Here is a 15,139-nt window from a genome sequence, read left to right on the forward strand (position 1 = left end):
CGAGCCCTATTCAGCAATCTGGTATCATACCAGAGTGGTGGTATCATAACAGATCTTCTATACAGTAACTTAAGCGATAAGGTTCGAACTGCGTTAATCTAAAAGAGGTCGAGGCGTCATAAGTACCAGTTCCCTAATGGCCGACGTGGTTATATTGGAACCGCCTAAATCCTAAAGTATCAAACGTCGCAGTTTAAAGTTAAAAGTCAAACAATCTAGAAACCAAACAAAACTATTTTTTAAAACTTTCTGTACTTGTTCCTTCCTTATTACCTGCACCCGACGACACTGCCAAATCTTGTCGTTAGCTAAGTAAGACTTAAGAGGCGCAAAGAGATCTTTCTTTCGTCACAAGTATAGGCGGATTGTTAAGACTGCAGTTCACCTAAAGCTTTTAAAAAACATCAGTACCATACAAACTCCTACTTCGAAAGGGATACCCCCTATTCCATTTAACGTACCTATCCCCAAAACTCGACTACGAGATTATTGTATTTCGATAATGTATATTTCAGTTAATTAACATAGAAAGTAACTATAAAAAAATTGACAACCCTACCTAACGGCTTGAAATCGCATTTTACATCATACTCGTATGTATGAATGAATTTGTATGAATGAATATTAATTATGAACTTTTCTGTGAGTTATTACTTCTACCATACCCTAAAAGGGTATATGGTAATGAGAAGGCCCCCCTTTTCATTGTTGGAGGAGGCCCGTGCCCGGCCTAAGGGCTTAGTCCACCACGCTGGCCCAGTGCGGATTGGCGGACTCCACACATTAGAGAACATTATGTAGAACTCTCAGGCAAGCAGGTTTTTTCACGACGTTTTACTTCACCGTTGAAGCAAGTGATATTTTAACTACTTAAAACGCAAATAACTTAGAAAACATAGAGGTGCTTCCTGGGATTCGAACTCGGCCCCCCGAAATTGTAGTCGAGTGCCTGCCCACTGGACTATCACAGCTTCTTCTTAATCTCACTATGTATAAATAAACAAATAAATTAAACTAAATTAAAAATATTTCTTTGGAATAGTAACCCTAGACTTCTATAAGTAACTAAGTTTACAGGTAAAAACGAACATAATAGTTCCATGATAATGACACAGGTAGCCACGTAATCAATGGTCAGAGCAAAACTCTTGCGTAAGCAATTATGCCATCTGATAATAACATAACACAAGAGTAGGTTACTGAAATTACAGGAGTTGCCTTTTATTGAATGCAACTCGTGTTAGGTAGCATATACTTATTTCTCAAGGCATCATCAAAACTTCCATCAAATAGACATTTTAAATACTGTACCACGCGGACCTACATATTAATATCACAGCGCTTCACTTTAACGGCGAAGGAAACGTACTTGCGTAGTTTAACCCTTTTCATGCTGACAGGAGACCTATGCTCTGTAGTCAGTGGCGTGCATAGAGGGTATGTACAGGGTATGCAGATGAATGAATGAATGAATGAATTTATTAATACACTTTTATTGTACACCACATAAACATATAGTTAAATATAAATAATAGAAGATATAATATGATGATATACTATCAGATGATATAATATGAAAAAAATCTTCAGTACGCGTTATAAAAAACGTAAGGATAGGCTTTGTAAGAGTTATAAAAAGCCTACCCTTAAGTTTTTATAAAAGTTTACTAGACATTTTCTTTTTCACATTTTCACACACATTTTCACACACTTCACATTTTCTTCATTGACTATCCTGCTCCAACTTTAATCCGAATGGATGAAATACAACCTAACCAAGATTTCCGAGAACACCCTATTTCAGCTAATTTCATGAGAGGATACCAAATTAAAGTATTGTGTCTTTGAACTTTATATAGCCATCTACTTCCCTTAGTCTTTATTAATTAAGTAGTTGTGCATTTAATTAAATAGTTGTAGTAGTTATATCTACTGATAGATAAATACCTAATGGGATCTACTTAAATAAAATATCTTGAACAGTAAATTAATAAAAATCTACCAAACCTAATCATTGAAACCACACCTTCCCAATATGCTCACTGATAAACTTCCATATACTTAACTTATCAATACTTAATCACAGTTTTATGATTTAAACGTCAAATCAAACTGTAGTTTGATATAAAAGGTATGAAAAAGAGTATCTAAAATAAGTATCTTATCTTTCATTCATATTAACTTCTCTGTCGAGTGCTTAGTACCTACCTGCGCCTTTTTTAGACTGTTTCATCTTTCTTTTTTACTTATTATGACAACATAAGTTGATGAAAAATCCCGGAGAGTCTTATCATAAAGGTGTGGTAGCAGCATGATCAGTTTTACAAATTCTGAAACCCTTACCCCAGTGTATGGAATAATATTTAAAGCATATTTTTAAAAACTGTTAGTTTTTTTGTTCTACGTACCTAATCTGTGGACATAATAATAAACTTCCGCAGTTAAACCAACATTGAGTTTTTAAATCCACAAAACTACACAGACTCGAGCATTATGATTGCTACAATTTGTCACCAAACGCTTACCTACGCTATACCACCTGCCTAAATTTAAATGGTGAGAAAATTGCCCCATCATATAAAGCATCGGTGTGCAACGGGTTTTCAAGAAATAATATCAAATTTAATTTTACTCTTCGAAATACATAACGGGTCTTTGTTGTTGTTCACAAAGTTTATATGGTAGTCCACGCTGCTTTCTGAGTTCAAGGCCGTGGGTTCGATTCCCACAACTGGAAAATATTGGAAAATGTGTGATGAGCATGAATGTTTTTCATGCTCATTACACAAACATATGTGTGTCGTGTGTCTGGGTGTTTATATGTATACTCTAAGTATTTATGTATATTGTATATTATTCATAAAAATATTCATCAGTCATCTTAGTACCCATAACACAAGCTACGCTTATTTTGGGGCTAGATGGCGATGTGCGTTGTCGTAATATACTATATATTTATTTATATTTGATTAACAGTGGAATTTTCAACTCCAATCAGAGGCATAACTATCGATTTCATCGTAAGTTTATTGCATAAGGTTAGGGTCCGGATAGTGTTTTTTGTTTTGCTTTAAAATTAAGTTATTAACTAAAACAATATACTTGATATGAGTACTTACGAGAAATTTCACTGACGGACTTGAGTCACTTTCTTAAAGTTTGTTTCACGATGATGGGGACAGCAAATGCAAAGTGTCTTCAAGGTCTGTGCGTTAATCTCGAACAAAATTTATCCTTCAAAAAATTTTTTTTCTCAAATTATTTGCAACCAACCAAGTACTATTTCGAATTAATAGGGCTTATTGTACAAAATATTATTTTTACAATATCAGACGGTTCGAGCTACAACCGCGTTTCGGGTACGGAACGCGGTCAACCTTATGCTGATATAGCGGTTACCATATTCGACTTCATCAAGAGGTTTGTTTGCCGGGCTAGCCTACTAGGAGTAGGTACGGATGTACGCTCAGTTATATTAAACCCATTCCCTAATCGGTTTCTACACGGCATAGTATCAGAACGCTAAATCGCAAGTCTGTCGGTAGAGTGGTTACTAGCCACAGCACACGAGAACTAATTCAGAAATTATAACTTCCATATTGAACTATGCAGGGCTCGATCCTGGGACCTCATAATATCATAAGACCACTGCAACCTATTACCGGCCCACTTAAGGGCACGGTCCCACAATGAGAAGGGGTTAAGGCCGTACTTCACCACGCTGGCCCAGTGCGGATTGGTGGATCCCGCACCCTTTGAGAACATTATGTAGAACACTCATGCTTGCAGGTTTTCCCGCCGTCTTTTTCTTCACCGTTGAACCAAGTGATACTTTCATTACTTAAAATACACATATCTTGGATATGTTAGAGGTGCGTGCTGGGATTCGAATTCGGTCCCCGGAAAGGGAAGTCGTTTTCGTATCCACTGGGCTATCATCGCTTCAAATGATCAGCGGTGTTATATCTGGAAAAATCCCTAGATAAAATCGTAGATAATATACGTAATATATCAATAACAAAGTTTTAAACCGAAAATGGTTATGAAAATGGTTCATTATGGTTTTTTAATATACTAAAGCGAAAGGTAAACCACAGCGTAAAATGGAACTTCTCCATCGTTTAAAGCATCAATTGCTTTTGGTCGAACGTGTCAGAAATAAAATTCTTTAGTATAGAATCATCCGAAACTGGTGATTAGGTTAATTTTCCTACGTAAGCATAATGATTGATGAGCAAATCTTCTACAAGGCCTGTTTCCCCTCTGAATAAGTGGCGGATCGCTTATTCATATATTTTGTCTTTGTCACATGACATAAAGTAAGAAAGTGACACAACTTACGGTCAGGCCATCTGACACTTGTCAGAAGGTAGTGGAACAGGCCGTAAGGCCTGATTTACAGAGGCTATCCCTGATCGATCGCGCGCTTCAGATAATTGGTCACACGCCTGACGCAAACTTGATCGCCGATATGGAGGCAAGTTGGACTCCGCAATATGGCCTTGCCTTTAAACGATAATAACAAAGACCAACAGCAGCCCAGCGATGCATGACAAGAGCGTAACATGGAAGACAGTCATTTCGCTGATTGCTAACGATTACTTCGCTACTGACATTGGTGACCAACGGCCTTATATATCGTATAATTTTTTATTCAATAGCCTTAGTACAAGATTTGTTCGCCCGCAATCGAGATGTTGTTTTCGAGTATCGTATACTTATTAAGTATGGAGTAAAACGGCTCTAATTTGCTTACAAGATACTAAATCGCGATCGAGTAAATATTGTACTTACTAAGGACTTCTGTTCAAAGTTCAGACCTAGCATCAAACACAGAATTAAGAACATACATATACATTAACATATATATATATATATATATATATGTTTAGTGGCGTGCATAGAGGGTATGCACAGAGTATGCACATCATATAAAATGAAGAAAACCTTCAGTACGAGTCATAAAAATCATAAGGATAGGCATTGTCAGAGTTATTAAAATTCTACACTTAAGTATTTATAGCTCGTATTGGAGATTTTCTTCATTTTATATCATCTGCAAACCCTGTGCATACCCTCTACGCACGCCACTGTATATTTTCTAAATTCTATGGCATTGTAAAATACCTCCTTGTACGTATACGTATCTAATAACAGTTTTTAGTTTTGATAGGTAGAGGTGATATTATGATATTCGTTTTGTTCTTAGTTAATATTGGCACAGAGATAGTTCGTGTTTACCAGAACATTAAGTATAACATATTTATCCTGGAAAAGCACCCCTTAACCGTACCTGTAGGATTATAAATTAAATCACCTGAACCGATTTTCAAGCAGAAAATAATTAGCTGTGTCCCGCTATTTTGTCCCTTTTCCGTTCCCAGAACTATATTGGGCAATTTTAAAGTACATTCCATAATAGTTAATATATGAGCACCGTATATGAGTAACTATCTTATCAACGCCTAATCAATTTATTATTATACTGCATACATTTTCTGTACCTCATTATCTGACATCATCTCTCATGTTTTCCGTTTTTTACGAACTTCAATTGTTTTTTACAGTAACTGCCACGGCCACGTTACCGAGGGACTTCCCGCAATCCCTTTACTTTTTTAGTTATTAACTTCGTACATAAACAGTAACATCGTACTTACTTTAATACATAAGTATTTCTAAATAAATAGATTCTCTTTATTTCCACTACAAAGTAGCCTCTAAGTCACTTGGTTTGCTAAATAGTCTTTGTCTGTAGGGTGGTAATAAGCCAGAGCCAAAGTCTTCCACTAGAGCTACAGCGCTTACCACTGCAAGAAGGTCGACAATAATATTGATGAAACGATACTTAGCGTTTCAAAAGTGCTTTTATTTTAATTGAAATATATTTTATTTGAGATCATTTTTCAATTTTTGAACCAACCTGTCAAATATTTTACCCTGCCGGTTTAATATTTCGGGTGCAATAACTCATAAGTAGGCTATGATATGACATCATTAAAAATCTAACATTGCGGAAACGACAAACAAAAAATGAGTTGAATGTTTTGTGCTTGAAACTCTTTGTCTACATTTCGAAATAACATATTATAGATATCTAACTGTAAGTTACCTACCTATTTCCTTTTTTTTAACCTAGCAATCGGCCCACATGACGATAAGTTAATAACCATCGCCTTTAATAAACAGAGCAACACCTCGCGAGGAAGGCAAGAAAAATATCCTAAAAAGTGTCGCCCCGTGTCCATTAATCTGAGGCGTTGTTGTGTGTAATAACCGGCCCCCAGGCTCCACGCCCCTTAGACTGGAAGACAACGTAAATAAATATACTAGGTACGTCATTACAAACATCGCTATCTAGCACCAAAGTAAGCGTAGCTAGGCTTGTGTTATGGGTGGTAAGATAACTGATGAATATTTTTATGAATGACATACATGAATACTAATAAACAGACAAACACACAGACACTGCATGTTTATGAAACAAAAATTTTCCAGTTGTGGCAATTAAACCCATGGCTCAGAAAACAGGGTCGCTGCCCACCTCGCAAATCGTCTTTACAACAATGCAGCATAGCATGAATTTAGTACTTTCTAATTTCCCCGGATCAGTTCTGTCATAAAAAGTTCCTACTCTGCCTTATCATTACTTGACTATACATAATTGTGTCTGTAGACAATCCAGAAATCCCTGAATTAGAAAATAGATACGGAAACGATTGCCTATTGAAATCAATTAACTTACTTATCATTTGTTACAGATATCTGAAGCCAGCTTCGTAACAAGCGTGGAAGAGGCGAGTCGGATCGACCAATGCACGCAAACACCTCCCTGTGGCAAAGCCAGACCACGATCTCTACAACGGTTCAACACGAGCGACCATATCTACGAGAGACCCAGGCCTTACAGGATAAAAGAGTACAGGCCCAAGAGTTTGGGCTTGTGCGATTCGTACCAGTGCTTGGGGAAACCGCCTAGCTATGACAGCGGGAGCCAATCAAAGTGAGCAGTTATCTATTTCGTAGATTATATTCAATTCCTATTTGGAGTTAGCCGGTGGAGTATTGCGGTATCCTTACCAATATTATAAATGTGAGGGTGTTTGTTTCTTTATTTATTTATTTGTTTGTTTGTTTGTTTGTCCTGCCTTTACGCCCTAACTAAGCAACGAGTTAGTTGAACGGACGGAGAGTAACAAAGGCTACTTTTTATACCAGGGAACCGAACGGTTCCCACGGGATTTGTAAACCAAACAACACCAAACAAAACCAAAACAGCTAGTGACTAAATAAGTCATCATCATCATCATCATCATCATCATCATCATCATCATTATCATCAATATTTTTTACTGAATATAAATTAATAAAAATTACATTAGGTGGCTACTAAATACATTTTAAAGTTGACTAAGCTAAAGTAGGGTAGGTACGTAGGTAATAAATTGTTTTCGACATCGCAGTTCCTACCTTTACCAAAATAAAGTGACAAATGTCATCTTACTTTCGCTTCTAGGTAGATAAATAGTAAATACGCTGAATAAATAAATAGTACAAACTGTGCAAATATACATAAGTCTCTCTAACTGACATGATAAACGCTATGTAAAGTATAACATACTTACTCACTTTAAATAATTCAAGTAAGTATTTGCTTTGCACAATCACGTCTCAGTAAGCCCATTACAGTCGTTGAAGATAACCTAGACAACATTTAACAATAAGATCTCGCCTTGAAAAGTAAGTCACTTAGATAAACGTGTCAGTGCAAGACCTAAAAGTTTTACAACCCCGGAAGTGTAAAATTATGTCTGTATTATAAAAGTTGAATTATTTGTTTAAGTTTCTCCTATTTATGTATTTTCAAGTATATTAGGATATATATGGCTAGCGGTCAATGCCCTATTAGTACATGTTTAAATTATTTAATGTAGGTGTATTACGTGAGTGCTGTTGTCCGTTGCGTTTTGTTTCAATAACGTTCAATTGGGATTAACGAAATTAAAAAAAAAACTCATGCACTACACTTTTCTAATAAAAAAGACATCAGGTAGGTAACCGTATAGCATAGACATTGCTACAACTTTATCCGCATAGATATTACAAAAAAAAACAAATTACGCGCTATAGCGGAAGGGCAGTTTACTTCTGTGAGTAAGGTACTCTGCACATTTCCTTTGCGGGTGCAGTTTGTAAACCATAAATCCTAATATAAACTTTAATTATCAACCGGGAGTCCCGTGACTGCAAACTTTTCTTTTATCTTCAGTACTTTAAAGCAAAGGTATTTTAATTTACAGGGTCAAGGTGACGGTGACAGATAGTCCAACAATTTCAGTCACACCACCGCACAGCTTGGATTACGAATGCCCTAAAGGCGGTTGCAGTCCTAACGGCAGTGTCACACCCAACGGAATGCTGTCCAACAAGTCTACCCCGACTACGGTGCTTCTGAGTCCGGGATACCTCCAGAGTCCTTGCCAATGTAACCAGTCCATTAGGGTAATTAACGTTTATGAGTGTTACTAGTGTTTTTATTACTTTATTGGAACAATGATGTAATCTGCTGTACCGTGTAGACACACAAATCTCTTAACAAAATCAAATTAACAGGTCTGTAGTGCTATCCTTTTATAGATATTACTATTCATTGTAAAGTTTAGTCTCGTCAAATTAATTTAGTTTAGAGGTTTGTGTACAAAACTATTTGCACCATTCTATTATTTTGTTGACATTGGCGTAATATGAAGACTGCGTGAGCAATGGGGAGTGGAAAACCTCAAAAAAGTCTCATTATTAAATTTTTTTTGCTTTGCTCATGGTGCATTGGTGAGCCAGGCAGGGGCGTTTAAGAAATTTATAATTTCTGAATTTAATCTGGTCTGGTTTGGCGGGCTAGTTAGTTTCTGGTTCCCGTCCTTAGAAACACGCTTAGCGTTATGGTACGATGTCACGCAGAAACTCTTTAAGTAGTAGTATGGACTTAAATATAACTGTCATACCCCTAAAAGGACAGCCCGTTACCATCTTACATTTTATCATCATCGTAATCCAGAACTGGCATGCTATGTACAATAAAACAAAAAGTTGTAGCAGAGAAATGACTGGGTTGCGAGTTGGTTGTTAAAACTGATCTGTCATTATGTATTCGAATTCATTCGCTCGAGTTTTCGCTTTGCTTTTTTCGTTAATGAGGGATCAGTCTTTGTAATAACAACTTACTTAATTCGTTTAATTTCAGAGTGTTAGCGAAGTAGCTCTAGCAATGCCGGTTTCCGGCTGGAATGAAGAAGTACCGGGCCCTACGTCACCTGACGGCCTTTCGTGGAGACGCCTGCACATGTCCAGAGCCAAGCTCAAAGCTACGGCAACCACCTCCGAACTGTTATCAGGTGAGGACAGCCATTTTATCACTGGGTATTAATTATACCTAATGACTGCACTTTCAATTAATGAATTTGTAAAATGTGTGTTCGTTGCTCTTTCCATCTTTCAGCAACGCACGCAGCAACGGATCAAAGTAGAAACATGATTTGTGCCCGGACGCATTATGTTATCGGTTCGTCGTTATTATTAAAATTATTTTCTCTACATTTCAATCTTAATAAGAACTAGGTACTTATTTAAGGATTAAAACCCAGTAACGAATCAGCTATTCTGATACTGAAGATGGTAATTGGCGGAGACAAAATACACGCATACACAGAGCTACATTTCGGGTATGCAACGCCATAGTATCATTATATTATAGCATCGCCATATAGCATCATATGCCTGCAATTACACCGGCAACTAAACCCTTCAGACCGGAAAACGGTTATGCTATTTGACTGCAGAAATAAGCACGGCAGTAGTACAACGAGCGCTTTGACAAAAAGCTCTACTAATTACTTTTTTAACACTTTCCAGGTTTCGCAATGGTGGCGATGGTAGAACTGCAAATAAACGAGCCTACGAACGTCCCCGAATGGTTGTTCGTGATGTTTGCAGTGTGCACAACAGTATTAGTGGCAGTGCATATATTCGCCCTTATGATATCCACGTACCTGCTGCCAAATATAGACGCTGTTAGTAAGATGGACACACCCGGGTGGCCTGCGCAGGCTTTGAGGGACTCGCCGCATGAAAGAATGAGAGGCTTCATAGAATTGGCTTGGGCGTTTAGTACTGTTTTAGGTGAGTTGGTTTTATTGGTTGACGGCCAATTTGCGCAGTGGGCAGCGACCCTCTTTTCTGAGTCCAAGGCTGTGGGTTCGTTCCACACAACTAGAAAATGTTTGTGTGAGGAACATTAATGTTTTTCAGAGTTTGGGTATTTATTGTATATTTATTTATTAATTTTTGCAACTAAAGACTAGTATTATAAGCATTTATGTATATTATTTATTAAAATATATATCAGTCATCTTAGTAGGCACCCATAACACAAGCAATGCTTACTTTGGGGTCTAGAGGCGAGAGTATGTTTATTTATTTTTGGTGTTTCTAGAGTACCTACATATAGTATTGTTTGATTTGCAACTGAAAGCTTCACGGAAAAAACAACATATACTTATTTTTTTAGATGGACCTTCATAATGCCATCTTTTCGAATTATTTGTTTTGGGTCCCTTTTAGTGGAATAAGCCCGCTGACGGACAGTTGGCGGGGCGGATAAAATTCCTGTGCACGTCCAACTGTAACTGCTTCGTTGGAACAAGTTCAAATGGGTTTCCCGTGTCGGACCAGTGAATAGAACCAACCTACTGTGTTTTTCAAGAAATCCTTAGTAGCTGGCCACGATTTATCCCGTGCCTCGGAGAGCGCGTTAGGCTGTCCGCGCCTGATATCTTTCCGGTCGTGTCGGAGCTGTTGCCGTCCCATCGGACTACGACAGTGAGGGAATAGAGACTGCGTCTGTGCTTGCGGGCACACTTGCACACTATAATATCTCCCGCGTAGATGAAAAACCTCTGGAGATTAAACGATTTTTTAAATATTAAAATTACTATTATTTTTATTTTTAAAATACTTATTACTGTTTTTGTTTTCAGGTCTGTTCTTATTTCTGGTAGAGATAGCCATCCTATGCTGGGTGAAGTTCTGGGACTACTCATTTGCTGCAGCCACTGCTGCAACCGTTATTGTTATACCAGGTATTAATAATGTATTTTATTATTATTATACTAGCAGTCCCTCGCGACTTCGTCCGCGTATAAGCGAACCTTAAAAGATAGACATATATTGTTGCGGAATTATTTGTAAAACTTTTAAAGGGAACAACTTTATCATACAACTCGAAAGGAAAAAAAAATTGTGCTATGCTCCTATTGGTCTTAGTTTGATGTTATTTAGCCTATATATCTAAATATGATATATAAATGGGCTATCCACCCATATATATATATATATATATATATATACCCATTTATCAAGGAAGGATATAGGCTAAAACACTGAACGAATTTTCAAAATCGGACCAGTAGTTCCTGAGATCATCGCGTTTAAGTAAACAACCGAAAAAACAAACTCTTCAGCTTTATGTATTGGTATCAGATTACGGTGCATAGCGAACCAGTAGCGTAGCAGAAGTGGCTAAAGGCGGGGCAACATGGCTACTTTTCAAAAAACCGATGGTCGTTATGGTCCCAAGGTGCTGGAATGGTGACCTCCTGTCGATAAACGTTGGTAAACCCACAACGTAGTGGATAGACGACATCCAACAATGGAGCCGCTGGACCTAAACAGCACAAGGCCTTGGTTTTAGGAAATCCCTACAAACGACCTATGTCCAGCAGTAGGCGTCCACGGTTTAACATTATGATGATGAAAATAAGCCGCGCGGCGGCGGCGAGTCAGAAAACAGTTGTCACAACTCCTTCCCTTCCCGCGGGGTTCATACGAGGCGACTAAGGGAGCAGCATGCTTTGTAAAAACCAAAAGCAATTTAAAAAAAAACTTCTTAATTCCTCCGGTCCGTCTGAACTGACCCTTACAAGTAGCGTTAAATTTTTTTTTTATTTAGAGATTGTTAAACTTTGGTAGGCATATAAGTTAAAATAAAATAAAATCAAATTAAAAGCCTTTACTCTACTACCAATCATTACATAATTATTTTATAACATTTTTACTAATCATTATTACAAATTTGAATTCATTTGATGAAAATTATATAAAGGTAATTTTGTTATGTCTTTTAATGTCTTATTGGTAGCTCTAATTTAGGGTAGAAGTCGCCTCATCGGCGAAGGCCTACCTCAAGTTTTTCCAAAGATGCGTAAAAACATCTCTCCACCTTTTCTTTTGACGACCTTTTTTTCTTTTACTGTCTCTAGGTATCCATTCAGTTAGTCGTTTAGCACACCTTGAGTTATCCATTTTACAAACGTGACCAGCCCATTTCGATTTTAGTAGCCTAACTCTTTTTGTTATGTCATATATGAAACTTTGGTATATACTTTAAAAAAATATTATTTTACTTTTTTTTCAGTATTAATAGTATTTGTGGCGTTCGCAATTCACTTCTATCACTCTCTGGTGGTGCAGAAATGCGAAACGTCCGTTCAAGACATCAAGCAGTTAGAAAACATGAAACGGGATCTGGATACGGCGACTGTCAAAGTTAACATGTACCCATAGACACTCTCCATAAACTAGAATTTAGGAACACAAAAAATACTTACAAATAGCAATATAATTTCAATCTAGCAACTCAAAACAATTTAAAAGTATTAAGATGTTACATACTTGGAGAAAAAATTCAATAAAATTGAGTCTCAATTGAAATTAAATACTTATTTAAGTAAGTGTTCAAGAAAATAGGCGTACTTTTGATTTTTGTTTTTCAAATCATTAAAATCCACGCATATCTTACCAAAACTCTTTTTATTTAAAAACTACAAATTTTAATTAAATTAATTATATATAATAAATATAATATTTTATTAAGCTAAAATTCACGAGAGTTTATTCAATTATATCGTGAATATGAATTGTATCGGATGCTCATCGATGGATTGAAAACTTTTGAAGACTAACATCGAAATAAATAACTTTAGACTACGTAGAAATAAAAAATACGGCACAGTTTATGTAAGTGCGGAAAAATTATAAGAAATTAATAATATGTACCTTATTTATTTATGATAGTTAGATTTAATATCGATTAAAAGTTAAGTCTCAAAGACATTATTGTTGTGATGTTTTAAATCGACTGATTGAAAATTATGCGCTAAGCTTCGATTTAATAAATAGGTATTTAGTTAAACATTAGTTAGTTAAATATTGACTACTTGATTTTCTTACAGTAATGTTGTCCAGACTATAATGTTTTTTAAAATTTTACTGTATTTTTTTATCTCACTGAACACCTGAATAAGTTGACCGATTATGACGAAATAAATATAAATACGATAGTTAATTCTTAGAGTAGGTACTTAATCTGGCTAGTTAGTTTGCAGCTTACTACTTACTACTTACGCATTGATGTAACTAAAGTAGCGGTACGCTATGATGGCCGGGCTGAAACTTATGCCCGTTTTCACTAACGATGAACAAGGCAATTCCTAAATAAATAACGCCTAATCTGGGGGATTCCTACATACATCAACCGTTCACAAATAGTTATCACGTAAGAGTTGGTGAAACTTTTTTTTTACAATAGAGATCGCTTAAATCAGTAGGCATTCGATTTAGGTTATGCCTAGGTTTAGTGAAAACAGGCATTAACACCCAAGTGCAGTGCCAGATTAACCACGTAGCAAAAGTAGCAATTCCTAAGGGCCCCGCGCGAAAGGGGGCCCCGAATATTTAATACCGCTCATTCTCTGCCTGACTGACTGACATACACGCACACAGGCAACGCCTATAGTAATGTATAACAATATTAATTACGTACGAAATTGTAACCTATAGATAGCAAATACTTATGGTATTTAAGATACGTATTGAGTATTGAAATGTATTTTTACCACTTTATACTTAAGTACCTGTAGGAGATCAAGGCCCATTTTAAAGAATTTGCTTAATTTTTTTTTTTGAATTTACGAGCCCCGCGCTTAATCAGGCACTGCAAAAGTAGCTGCGTAAGTAAGATAAGTAGGTATAGTAAAAACAGCCATCACCGCGTGTGACTACTTACACCCGACGTTAATATAATTAAAAAATCTAAACATGTTAGATTGAACTAAGTCGTGCTACCCTTATCTATCAACAGGGACCCTTGCCTGTAGAGGCTGTAGATAAGGATAGCACTAGGTACTAAAGCCAATCTGCCATCTAAAGATTTTGGATTTAATTGATTATACTAAAATGTCAGGACTCTTCCCTAATGTTTAAAGACAATTTTGTAAAAACGCAAGGGTCAAATTTTGAAACGCAGGTTTTTTCAAAATTTGTCCCCGCTGGATTAAAACTATCTACCTATATAATTTCTTGGGCCCTCACTGAACGATGATGCAGATATTCCGAAACGAAATAAATATGATTTTTAATAAAAATGTTTTGTTTTCTTATTACGGTTCTAGTTTTACAAAAATAAATAAAAAATCTCATTAAAATCCATCTTCAATAACGTGCCACGAAGTGAAGCTAGTATTACTAATAGTAAATTAAATTTAAATTAAACACTCTCTAAACTTGAACTAACCCTGTTATTTTACTTCAAATATTATAACAATCTTTTATCTATTACTAAACGGTTTAATATTTTGTTTATCCGAGTGCCAAGTATCCGTTCAAGCAAGTCTTGTAATTAATCGCTCGCAGGACGCATAATCTTGGCCGGACCAAGTAACGCGTGAAGCCGCGCATATCCTTTTTAGGCAATCAATGGAGAAAATTAAGCACAAGCGTGAACTTCTGCGACTTCTAGCTAACTTCAAGGGGCTTATTACCATCCTATATCGCTTGAATGATTAGTTAAAGCAGTTTTATTCCAAAACTAGCTGACCCGCGCAACTTCAAAAATTGTTCGAAATTTAACGGAGCTATGAAGTAAAATTGATAAAAAATTTCATCCCATTTCCCGGAGGAAACTTATTGTTTATCGGGATAAAAAGTATCCAATATGTTGACCCGGTATATCAGCTACCACTATACCAAATTCTATTTAAATCCGTTCAGTAGTTTTCACGTGATGCCCGGACAGACAGACAGACAG

At 36.5% G+C, this 15,139-nt stretch overlaps 1 protein-coding gene across 3 annotated transcripts in view; it reads left to right on the forward strand.

The window, feature by feature from the left end:
• LOC120627865 (calcium release-activated calcium channel protein 1-like) overlaps positions 1 to 14,471 on the forward strand; it is a 59,214-nt gene extending 44,743 nt beyond the window's left edge. For all 3 annotated transcript variants that reach the window (XM_039895979.1, XM_039895981.1, XM_039895980.1), the window contains 6 exons: positions 6,762 to 7,003; positions 8,301 to 8,502; positions 9,242 to 9,392; positions 9,910 to 10,176; positions 11,034 to 11,135; positions 12,470 to 14,471. In XM_039895979.1, the coding sequence (XP_039751913.1) occupies positions 6,762 to 7,003; positions 8,301 to 8,502; positions 9,242 to 9,392; positions 9,910 to 10,176; positions 11,034 to 11,135; positions 12,470 to 12,618 (1,113 nt within the window). In that variant the 3' untranslated portion in view covers positions 12,619 to 14,471. The remainder of the gene's footprint in view (positions 1 to 6,761; positions 7,004 to 8,300; positions 8,503 to 9,241; positions 9,393 to 9,909; positions 10,177 to 11,033; positions 11,136 to 12,469) is intronic.
• The last annotated feature ends 668 nt before the right edge of the window (positions 14,472 to 15,139 follow it).

The sequence above is a fragment of the Pararge aegeria genome, chromosome 12 (genome assembly GCF_905163445.1).
Source record: "Pararge aegeria chromosome 12, ilParAegt1.1, whole genome shotgun sequence".
NCBI lineage: Eukaryota > Metazoa > Arthropoda > Insecta > Lepidoptera > Nymphalidae > Pararge > Pararge aegeria.